The 12467-nt window shown below is 45.5% G+C and overlaps 1 protein-coding gene across 5 annotated transcripts in view; it reads right to left on the bottom strand.

The window, feature by feature from the left end:
* Pcsk5 (proprotein convertase subtilisin/kexin type 5) overlaps positions 1-12467 on the bottom strand; it is a 405399-nt gene that overhangs the window by 12461 nt on the left and 380471 nt on the right. For all 5 annotated transcript variants that reach the window (NM_001190483.2, XM_017318080.1, XM_006526759.4 and 2 more), the window contains 4 exons: positions 11890-12126; positions 9909-10136; positions 7094-7271; positions 2701-2918 (listed from right to left, as the gene is read on the bottom strand). In NM_001190483.2, the coding sequence (NP_001177412.1) occupies positions 2701-2918; positions 7094-7271; positions 9909-10136; positions 11890-12126 (861 nt within the window). The remainder of the gene's footprint in view (positions 1-2700; positions 2919-7093; positions 7272-9908; positions 10137-11889; positions 12127-12467) is intronic.

Consider the following 12467-nt stretch of genomic DNA (forward strand, 5'->3'; position numbering starts at 1 on the left):
GGAGGAAGAAGCCTGCCAGGAGGACCAAGACTAGCGCTTTAGAGACGATGCTCAAGCTGGGCCTCAAAGTCCCGTGGTTTTGTTTTTGTTTTCCCCGAGACATGGTTTCTCTGTGTAGCCCTGGCTGTCCTGGAACTCACTTTGTAGACCAGGCTGGCCTCGAACTCAGAAATCTACCTGTGGTTTTGTTCTTAAGGAAGGAGAGCTATATCTCAGCATCTTGGGAGAGAATGGCATATTAGGTGGCTGCTGAGTGGCTCTGTATAACTGTGGGTCGTTCTTGCCTCTAGAATATTTGAAATAAAAATTAAGATTGAAGTTAATGTGATCTGAACAGAGAAAAGATTTGACTCACCTATTTTGCTTGTTTGTTTTGTTTTGTTTAGACTAGTTGTGTTTGGCTTTACCTTGGGTCTCTGAGCTACCTAGTCACTGATGGTTTTGGTCATCCACGCAGTGGCAGGTCTGGGTTCTGTCTCGTCGAGTGGGCCTTAAGTCAAATCAGACACTGGTCGGCTACTCTCACAGGCTCTATGCCATCATTGCCCTAGCATATCTGCAGGCAGGACAGATGGTAGATCAAAGGTTTTGTGGCTGAGTTGGTGTTTGTTTCTCTTTTGGTAGCCTTCAGAGTGCCTTCTCACACCAAAGATACTAGAACATAGGTTCTGAGGGCTCCGTGTGGGCACCAGCTTGACTTCTCAATGACTTGTGTAGGAGGTGTCTTCAATAATGGGGTCAGTCTGGGGAGAGCGTTCCATTGTTTTGGCAATAGTCTGGGCTGTTTAGGGATTTCCATGGCACTCCTTTGGCTAACAACTCAAATGAATGCAACCCAGTCTCAGTACCAGAAGCCTCATTTGGTGACAAGGGATGACGATTTGGGACTCTGTCTCCCTTATTATTGGGAGACTTCATCAGAATCACCGTCATATAATTTAGGAAGTTTCCACTGTACTAGGTTTCTATACTATCCCTCAAATATCTCTCAGTTCCACCTGACTTTCCCTGAATTCCCTCCCTCAATCCTATCTCCTCCCCTTCTGCCCCCACTTTATTTTCCCATTCTGTCTCCCACCCTGGTACACCCATGAAATCTGTTCTATTTCTCCCTCCTAATTATCTTTAAAAATGGGAGCTGGGCATGGTGGTATATTCAGCTAGACAAAGGCTAAGAGGATATGGTATGAACAGCATGTGTTTAAGGACAGCCAGGGCTACACCTTTACACAGGTAATATAGCAACATATGGAGGGGGAATATGTTCATTATATATTTGTGTGAAAATGTCCTTGTTTTATCAAACTTAGGATAATACAAATTAATGTGATGCCAGTCAACAGCCAAAGGGCTGTTAGAAATGACATGTATCCAGAAGGGCCGAGAAAGCCATGGCTGTTTGGAAAAGGAGAGCAGGGATGTGAGCTACTGCCTTTTGCATGGTTTCAGTGTGACCATATTTTCTGACAAGAGGGATACGTAGGAAGCATCCACAGGTCTTGAAATTCAACTGTTTGTAGGTATGTAGGTTCATTAGAAGTCTAGATGCAGAATAGTACCAGAGATAACATCAAGGTACCACCCCAGGCAGTGGTTAAATGGTGGTCCCACTGACATTGATTTAATGATCTTTGACACAAGCACACATCTGGAAAACAGTATCGGGGCTTGGGAGAGCCTGAGACAGATGCCTTTAGGGAGTTTTTAAACTGAAGAACATCAATGGATTTCCCTAGATAGTTGCTATCAGCAGTGTACAGTTTGAAATGAAATGTCCCCACAGGCTCATGGACTGGGGGCTTGGTTTCCAGAGGACAGACTCTGGGGAGGTAGTTAGGTCTTGACTTAATCAATGGATTGATCTTTCAATGGCTTCATAATCTAATGGATTCTTTGGAGATGGTGAAAAGTAGGGTCAGTTGGAGGATTGTTGGGTGCTTATGGGCATGCCCGAGACAGGTGTCTGCTTTCCTCTCGTTTCCTCATCCTCACTGCCTGGCTGCTGAGCCAACTTCTGTGCTGATCTGCTCTGCTCTATTTCACGATCCTGCTGCCACCATGGGCCTCACCACAGACCCTCAGCAGCACAGCAAGCTGACTGCAGACCAAAGCCTCTGCGGCCGTGAGCCAGATTCTCAGGGATTTGTCACAGCGATGAAATCACACAGGTGAGAAGGAGGCTGTGTGTAGGTGGCAAGCACTCCCAGAGGAGATGATGCCTCCGGTATCAGCCTCAAAAGGCAGGAACAACAATATGAACTAACCAGTACTCCCCAGAGCTCGTGTCTCTAGCTGCATATGTATCAGAAGATGGCCTAGTCGGCCATCAGTGGAAAGAGAGGCCCATTGGTCTTGCAAACTTTATATGCCTCTCAGTACAGGGGAATGCCAGGGCCATGAAGTGGGAGTGTGGGGGTAGGGGAGTATGGGGGGGAGGGTTTGGGGGACTTTTGGGGTAGCATTGGAAATGTAAATGAAGAAAATACCTAATTAAAAAAAAAAAGGCAGGAAGCCTGAAAGGTACCAAGGATGCTGCAGAAGCGAGTGGGCAGACTGTGTGGATGCTGAAGAGGTTTGAGGAAGAGTTTGGGAAATGGGGGTGCCCCCCAGGAGGAAAGAGGGAGAGAGAGAGAGGCAAAATAGAAAGGAAAACCTTTTCAAATTTCCATTTTCATATGCAAAACATAGGCATACTCTTACCGCTGCACTTGTCACAAGTGGGGTGGCACCTCTCACAGGTCTGGGCGTGTTGGTCTGCATAGTAGTGCTCAGGGCAAGCGCGGTGGCACTGTCCCTTGGAGCGTAGGAGAAAGAAAAATGTATCGCAAGACTGGCAGTCTGTGGGCCGTGGACCTCGGCATGACTTGCAGCTCTTGTCACACTTCTCACACCTACCGCTGGTGCTTTCTCCATAATATCTGTAACCAAGAGGGAAGCACAGGCATATGCAGTTGTCCTCTGGCAGCTGGACACCAAAACCCATGTGTGCACAGTCAGTCCCATGTGTAAAGTGCGGCAGCATCCACACCTCCTCTTTTATGCTTTCAATGATCTCACATTAGTTCTCAATGCGGTATAAATACTATGGGAATAATTGTTATGCTGTACTGGCTCAGAAATAATGACAAGGATAACAATCCTGTGTTCAGCACCAGATGCATTACTTGTGAGTATTTCCAGTCCTTGATCAGGTATGGAAGCCACGGACGTGGAGGGTTGAACAGGCTCTGCTTGAACCAAAAGCTGTGTCAGACAGGGTTCACACACCAGCCTGGCCTCTTCAGTCTCTTCATGCAACCTGACTCAGGAATCATTGACAAGATGCTAACAGATCTAGTGAGCGTGGGGTTGCTTACCTGTACACTGGGCATGGGGTTGCTCACCTATGTGTGTGAGCGTGAAGCTGGAAGCACCTATAAGGTTACTATCACACACAGTGGTGGCACAGCAGTCCTTTACCATCACCGTCACTTCCTGTTCCTCCTTTGACATCTCCACATTTAACTTTAACCTTTACTGAATCACACCCTGGATGGAAGACCTCTCCTCTCCTCTCCTCTCCTCTCCTCTCCTCTCCTCTCCTCTCCTCTCCTCTCCTCTCCTCTCCTCTCCTCTCCTCAAATGGGACTGAAGCCCCATAGAAGGAACATCAATGTGAACTACCCAGTACCCTCAGAGCTCCTTGGAACTATACCACCAATCAAAGAAAACACATGGTGGAACTTGTGGCTCTAGCTGTATATGTAGCAGAGAAAGGCCTAGTTGGTCATCAATGGGAGGAGAGGCCCTTGATCCTGTGAAGGTTCTATGCCCCAGTATAGGGGAACGCCAGGACCAGGAATGGGAGTGGGTGGTTGGGGAGCAGGGGGAGGGGAGGGGATAGGGGAGTTTCGGAGGGGAAACTAGGAAAGGGATTAACGTTTGAAATGTAAATAAAGAAAATATCTAATAAAAAACATTTTGAAATATGGGGTCACATGATTTATAATGGCCATTAAGGAATAGATGTAAACTCTTTTGAAAAGATTTTAGGAGACTCAATATTCTACCAATAACTGTCATTAACCTCTGCTGTATGTTTGATGGCTTCCTAGGGACTTTGGAAACATTTCATCCCATTAAGCATGGAAATGAGATATCAGAACCTGAAGGTTAGGTGCTTAGGGTCTCAAACAAGTATGATTTCAAATCAAGCAGTACTACCTAATGAGCTATGTACCCTTGGTGGGTAACTTGATATCTCTGTGTGTCATAGTCCTTATTTGTAATATAGGGCTAATGGTGGCAGCACAATTAAATACTAGAAAGTTGTTATACTAGTGGCTAGAACTCTATTAATAGTGTATATTTGTGTTTTTAAATATTTATTTATTTATTTATTTTATGTATGTGAGTACACTGTCACTGTCTTCTGCTGTGACCAGAAGAGGGCATCAGATTCCATTACAGGTGGTTGTGAGCCACCATGTGGTTGCTGGGAATCGAACTCAGGACCTCTGGAAGAGCAGTCAGTGCTCTTACACTCTGAGCCATCTCTCCAGTCCCCACTGTGTATATTTGTGTTAATTGTGAATTTTAAAATTAATTTTCACAACATACCTTCTAAGTTTATATTATAATCCCAAATATTATAGATCCAAAACACGTGGCTTAGAAAATTTAGACAACGTGCTTCAGGTCGAACAAGAGATGGTATGAAAAGCCTTATCTGTCAAACCACAATATAACACAGCAATGCTGAAGATACCTTCCAAATCAGACCAAGGTCTTAAGGATGCAGGCAGACATGGTGTGGTTTGTGTCTGCCTGCTGGGCATCAGCAGGTCCCAGGGATTAGCTCAGTAATACAAGGTTCAAGGATTTTGATGCAAAAACATCACTCCCAAATCCCTGTTAGTGGTAAACCAGCTCAGTGAACACGTGAAAACTAACAGCATGCTTACCATGGGGCTGAACCCTGCCTCTGTCTAGCAATCTGAAACAGTCACTTTATATCCCAGTGACCCAGCTCTGGCACAGTAATCCTCACTTCCCTCTGTACTTCCATGGTGAAGAATTGTTTCAGTTAGTCAATAGGACGACCAAGGTATTTGAGAGGCAATGCAGGGAAGAGAAATAAAAAAAGAAGTGAAACAGAACAAACATCAAGCAAAATCACATACAGCAGGAAACACGGGAGTGGGCTTAGAAGACTGGACTGTGGTCCTGTCTCCATAACACATCAGTAGCTTTATAGCTATGTGACTTCCAGCACATCAGTTAAACTCAGCCTCAGTTTCTTTTTCTGTAAAATGAAGGGACCAGTGTGTCCACCTCATGAGATTATCGTAGAATCAAAGAATTGTATAAAGAAGATATGTTAGTTGAAATGCTTTGCAAGCTGTATTGAAGATGCAAAGGTCCAGTAGAGACCATGAGTGGGAAACATTGATTCAACATAGGTTTTAAAAATTGTCAGAGAATAACACCAAAATAAAGAGAACAAGGAGCTTGCTGGAGTACATTAAATTCCATATGGTTGCTTGCTATGAGGACTATTTGTTTTAATGTAAGGTTGGAATCTTGTGAGCCTCACGGCCTTGAATAAGACCTTGTGAGTAAGCATGGAGGCTTGAGTCTTAAAGAACTTTCCATGAAGTCAAGACCAAATAATTACTTATTGTAGAAAGGTACAAAGAATTATACATCTGTCCGTCCAAGAAAAACACATTTAACCAGCATACCTTTGTATGTGGAAAACTGATTTTACCAAAGGAATAACTCCCCACCAATACTTCGCTAATACTCCCGTTCTTCCCTAGTAAAGAGAACGATGGCAGCCTGTGCTTCCCTCCCCCCACTCCTTCTGGTGACTCCACACAATGTGGGGCATCTTCTTATTGCTACGTTCTGCATTCTGTTGAGCTACAGGACTGCACACGCCTCATGAGTGTTGTAGAGCAGAGAGTGACCAGATCTGAGGAAGATGGAGATTGTCCCTGTACACCCAGATCTTTTAAGACTCTTCTCTGGTAGCCCCCACCTCTCCTCTTGCCTGGCGGGATCCAGCTATCAATGCTGGGCTGTGTGTGTGGTAGCACAAGTGAGAGAGAAGAACAAGGGTAAGCCTTTGAAGTACAAAGCGTGTGTTTTAAACTCAGCTTATCCAGATGGACAAGATGCTTTTGTCCCAACCCATGTAGATTCCATAAGTGAGTGAGTGAATGAGATACCCAGAGACGTGAGCCAATCAATATACAGCATTGACAGCAATGTAGCGTGCAGTCATCACTTAGGGCCGAAGGAAGGTACCAACCGGGGTTAAAACATCCAGGAAATGTCCTCCGATTTGGGTATGGGGCCTCTCAGGGCCCTCCCTGGGTTACTAATTGGGAAACAGTGGACAGGAGTGTGCAATGCTGGGAGAGAGCATGGTCCAGTCGATCCTTCTTTGCAGTGTTTGTAACCAGATTTGATATCCACACCAGAAGTTTTTCTTAGCAGCAAAATAATAGAATCTGCATTCACAAAATCATTTCCCCCCCACTGATTTTATATTAGCATTTCAGTTCAGTGTCAAGGTTGCTTTTGGAATCAAAGCTGTAAATTGTGGATGCTGGGCATTTGTGGAGGCCTGACAGGCTACAGAGGCCAAGGGGTGTTAATGGAGATGGTCCCTGAAATTGTTCCCTGTTAAGATCAGTGTCCCATTTGTACTGCCTAGGTTTTGCATACTAACCCTGAATCCCCTGAATCCATGCCCCCTCCGAAAACAGGAAAAAAACCCAAACAAACAAACAAACAAACAAACAAAAGCCCGTAAACCTGTATTAATGCTTGTCGGTCACTATGAGCAGAGGAGAAATTCTCTGCTTATGATTAGATATCTCTGGACTGTCAGTGAGGCCAGGCCCTGAGGATAAATAGTCACTTAGTCTGATGTAGTGTGCTCTCTCACTGGGACACACCGATTCTTTCTTTTTCTCTTCCTCTCCTGTAGCCTACTAGCAGGCAGGCTTCACAGTGGATCCCTGTGTTCTGAGCCCTATTTTCATCATCGGCAAATGGCTTGCCATCTGGAAGTGGCTGAAGGAGAATGTGCTGAACTCCTTACCCATCCCTGCATTGCAGCAAGCACTCCTTGCCCAGTTGAAACCAGCCAGGTCGGCAGGAGAGGCACTGCATGCTGTGTGGTCCTTCGCAGGTCCTGCAAGAGCTGTGGCAGAGCACACACTGCTGGCTGTCCTTGTCAGTGTGGTAGCCCTCTGGGCACTCTTTCACACAGGTTGTATCTGTGGAAAAAGGAAAGATGAGTCTTGACAGCACGCTTGACCGGTGGCTCCCACACCTGCTCTGTTCAGGGACGGAGGCATTGCATGCAGAGGGAGAGGGAGTCCCAGAGGCTGATTTATATCAGTGAAGCTGAGGTCAGCATGGACAGTCCATGACAGGCAGGATGGAAAGTGTGGGCTGGTGGCTATGGCAACTGAGGATTGTTGGGTACCTCCGCTCTAGTTTTCTACCATGGCTATAACAGTGACCATCAACTTTATGGTTTCGTGACAGAAACTGTTCATCTCGCTATGAAAGAGGCCAGAAATCTAAATGGGTGTACAGAGCTGCACCCCTTCTAGAGGCTGGCCGGGGTTCTGTTCCTCCCCTGTCGACTTTTTGAGGGCATCTGTGTTCATGAGCTCGGGAGCCCCTTCTCGATTTCAAGGGCAGTGTCCTCATTGTCGCTCTGATTCAGTCAACATACATCTACTACTAATTCTGCTCTTCTCAGACCCTGTGATTATGTCGGTCTCGTCTGTTTACATCAGCATAATCTCCCCATGCCAAGACCTTTTATTAAGCACAGCTACAAAGTCCCACACTATACACAAATTATATACTTGAAAGATTGAGCGATTAAGGTGTTACATCTTCAGGAGAGAGAGAATAATTAGTCTATCACGATCTTCCCCCAAACGATCTAGTTTATAAATTGCCCGTTTCTGGTGATGTGGGTCAGGACGGAGTGAGAGGAGCTGGTCAGCGTAAGTCCTGCGCCCGGCCTTTGGGAGGAGTCTCTGTATCAAGGCTTGACTTTAAATTAACTTTCCAGCTTAAGGGAAGGCCTTCTTCACTGATGAGATGTCTTTCTCTCTGTAAAAGTATCTGAGGAGACCCTAGATCAGTCATGACTAGAAAAGAATGTCCAAACAGGTGATATTGTATGAGAGATAAGGTTGGGTGGGCTATTTTATGAGGAATAATTTCTAGACAGGAAGGTAGCCAAACTAAAACGGGCAAAGAAGACTGTGAGAAACCAGAATGATAACGAGGATGTGTGACCCTGTATGTAACAGGGTACCATTATCTTTGCTAATGATATCCTACAAGAGAGGGAGCCTGGCCATCTGTTTTGACTTATAATATCTCCCTCTAATGTCTATTCTACTGATTGGGAAAACAGTGCCAATACTTTCTGGGCTTTCTGGTATTAATCTCTTTTTAATTAATTAATTGATTGATTAATTTGCGACAGAGTCTCATGTAGGCTGGCTTCAAACTTCTTACAACGCTAAGCCAGTCTTAGCTCCTCATCCACCTGTATTCACCTCTCACGTACTGGGATTACAAGTACATGTAATGATTTCCTGCTTATTCACTTTTTGGAGACAGGGTCTTGCTATATGTAGCCCAGACTGGCCCTGAACTTGAGATTCTCCTGTCTCAGCCTCTCCAGTACTAGGATTATAGGCATGGGACCGCGTACCTAGTTAAGATGAATAATTAATCAATAAACACTGAATTAAGAGGCAATTATGGTAAAGGGCAGAATAGCTACATGTTTGAGGTATCTGTCCACTACTTATTACTTGGGGATCAATGGAGAAACTGAATTATCTTGAGGAAAGAATCAATCTGCATGAATATTGCCGTGGAGAGGCAGGTGGATACCACACTACTCCAGACTCAGCTCTCAGAGGATACAACCTACTTCTTTTGGTTGAGAAGTCACACCCACTATCTAGACATGGAGGAGATACCTGCTAACTCAAAAGGGAGAATAGGGACTGAATTTTTCTCATGTCCAAAGCATAAAATACAAAAACAAATTGTCTTCCAGACTAAAGGCAAATGCATGAAGATCTTACCCTGGCCCTATCCTAAGAGGAGCTGGGACTATTTAATAGAACTGTTTAAAACCTTTTAGACACATGTATTTTATTTTATGTATATTTTTCCTGAATATTTGTATGTGTACCACATGTGTACCTGAACACTCAGAGATCGGAAGAGGACATCATATCTCCTGGGAATGGAATTAGAATGGTTGTGAGCCACTGTGGGTGTTGTGGATCAAACCCAAGTCTTTTCCTAGCGCATGTGCTCTGAATCACTGGGCCCATCTCTTCAGCCCCAATGATAGTGTATTAAAGAATTGTATCAACACAAATTTATTGGAATTGACAGTATCCTGTGTAAGAAAGCGTTCCTGTGCTATGAAACATATAGCAAAATGTTCATTGGAAAGAAACGGATATGTCTAACTTACCCCTCCATGTTTCAGAAAAGGGTAGATGGTAGGATTAGCAAACACTTGTACAGAAGGGGATGACGAAGATCAGGGATGGGCAAAGTGGGCAACGTGGGCAAAGTGGGCAAAGGGCAGAGTGTGATGTTTCTTCTATCATCCCATCGCCCATCGCATCTGTTTTTGCTAGGTTTAAAAATTTGTAAGAAATATGGAGAAAAGAGAGAGAGGGGGGAGGGGGAGGGGGAGGGGAAGAGAGAGAGGGGAGAGAGAGAGAGAGAGAGAGAGAGAGAGAGAGAGAGAGAGAGAGAGAGAGAGAGAGAGAGAGAGAGAGAGAGGAGAGAGAGAGAGAGAATGCCCAAGAGGTTCACAGCTGGCCTTGGGCATAATAAGCATTACAACTTACTGAGAAGAAAAGTCTCTCTGGGACAGGTATAGCACTGGTCCTCAGAAGGCCCTGAGCAGCGGGAGCATTTCTTGTGACACGGCTGGCACCTGTGGGAGCCCTCATCCCAGTACTCGACGGCTGCACACTCCTTGGGTGCCGTGCAGACATCATGCACTACTGTGAAGCCTTCCCGACAGGCCAGGCAGGTCCAAGCTGATGAGCAGATCAGGCAGGACTCGGGGCAATCTGCAAGCACGGCAGGCAAACAAGTAGGGTGAGAGACAGGCATGGCTGGGACACCCCTCTAAGAAATGAATTTCTTTCTCTTGGAGGCTTCTAGGGCTCTGTGCCAAGGGAATGGGGTCATGGTCACGCCACACTGTGAGAAAGGTCGCACATTAGTATGTGGCCTTTCTACCGTCAAAGTCCCTGTTGTCATGGTCTTTCCATAATCTCCCAGAATACCTCTATCAAATCACTAGTGAAGTAATTGTTGGAGTGTATAATAATTGCCCAATGGTAAAGGGCATCTTTGGTGTCCACTGCAATGCACAGTGCCAGTGTGAGAGGGCCTGCATACAACAGGGGCTTGCTTGGCAGATATGTTAGACAATCAGTGGTGCAACAGTTCACTCTTAGAGTCAGTAACCAGTATCCTCTCTACTTGGAATCCTTTTCTTGAGGACACGTGACGGTTTCTTCCTATATTGATTGCTCCCTCTCTTTGGTGGTATCTTATAAAACATCTCTTAAATTTCAACTGCTCCTTGCTCCTTTTCACACCCTCACTTTGCTCTCCTACTTGTTTCTCTTGACTCACTCTCCTCAGCGTCTTCCTTTCCAAATAGAGCGTGAGCTCTGTGAGAGCAGAGGTTCTGTGTGCGCCACTCTCCAGGCTTGGAGCCGCACACAGCACACAGAGGATGCCCTCAGCTTCCCTGGATGAGCTGATGGGCTTTACTGTTAGGTTCACCATCTCATTCTCTCTGCATCAGAGAATTAGGACCAAAGATGCTAAGCCACTCAGCTAGAAAATGATGGAATCAGCCATGGATTGTGGCACACATTTGTAACCCTAGCCCTTGGGAGTCTAAGGCAAGAGGAGGGCTAGCTTAAGGACAGCCTATGTGACATAGGAAGATTCCATCTGAAGGTTGGGGGAGACAGACTGGGATGGGAATCTAGACCCTTAACAAATGCTCTTGCTAGCTTAGACCCCGGGGCTCATGGAAGGTGTAATCCATCCCAGGGCTTTAGAAAAACCTGTCTCCTGGAATGCTTTCCTCTTTCATTTCAGAAATCATCTCATAACCTACAATTTGTTTTTCTGTATCCTGGCAACTAAAAAGAGACGAAGATAGATTAATGCCCACTTGAAAATAAGGGTGCTGAGGAAACTGCAGATCCTGTCTCCTTTCTTGTTTTATTGCTTCATTCAGTGCTAAGAGTGGAGTACAGGAACCTCGTTAGGCTAGGCAAAGCCTTTACTCCCTGCTGCTCTCCAGTTCCAGCAGTCCCCTTCTAAAACATGTAGTCACAGAACTGACAAATGGAAGATGAGTGGGGACTTGGGCTAGGAAGAGCTGAAGAGAAGGAGGGTGGTCATGAAGAGAGGAGAGAGGAAAGGGAGATGACAGGCATAGAGGAAGTCTTCCATGGGACCTTTTACTAAGTATATGAACTCATTGGTGGCCTAAACACCCAAGGACAGGCTTTAAAAGCTCACCTGCTCTTGAAAACCTTTACATGGAGAATCCTTTTCAATGGGCATGTGCCATTACTAGGGTCATGTAATCTGTAACTAGCCAGATTCACATGCTCAAAGCTTATGCATGATGTATTTTAAAAATGAACTCTCATTCAAAATCTCTTGCCTTGAGCAGGGAAGTTAAGAGTGTTCTGAGAGCTGTGGCTGAGCACCATGGCAGCCTTAGAGTAGGCTTTGTGCAGACAAGCTCCCCAGCCTCCTTTGTCAGTCATGCAGCCCAGAAAGTCTTACCTCTGCATTCATCATTCTCTTCTTCTTTGTAGGTTCCCTCAGGGCACTCATCCAAGCACAATCCATTGTGGAGAGCCTTAGAAGTATCAGCACAGACCTTACAGTCATCTTCCTTGGGGCCATTGCACTCCAGACAGTTTTTGTGGCAGGGGACACACTGGCGCATGTCAGGGTAGAAGCTCTTGGGACAGGAACGATGGCACATGTCATTGTATAGAAAGAAGTCAGGCATGCACTCTGAGGAAAGGAGGAAGTAGCAGGTTATCCTCAGGGATTGGTCAGAAGAAGTCATCACTCTTGTGGTGGGCTAACCCGTTTCTCAGCTCTCGGAACCTCTTGACCTAGGCTGATATTTGCCCCTCCCCATCTAACCAGGGTTTATCCCAATATCTCACAATCTGTACTTTGGGACAGGAGGCCACACTTGGTGGCCTGAGTATATGATCTTGGATTTGTGCTGAAATGGCTTAAACATTTTAGGTGCACAAAGTTTCAATGTCATAAAAATCAACTCCTGATGACCAAACTCCATCAAAGACCTCAGTGTGAAACTAGAAACACTGGAACTTATAGAAGAA

Source organism: Mus musculus, chromosome 19 (genome assembly GCF_000001635.26).
Source record: "Mus musculus strain C57BL/6J chromosome 19, GRCm38.p6 C57BL/6J".
Taxonomy (NCBI): Eukaryota; Metazoa; Chordata; class Mammalia; order Rodentia; family Muridae; genus Mus; species Mus musculus.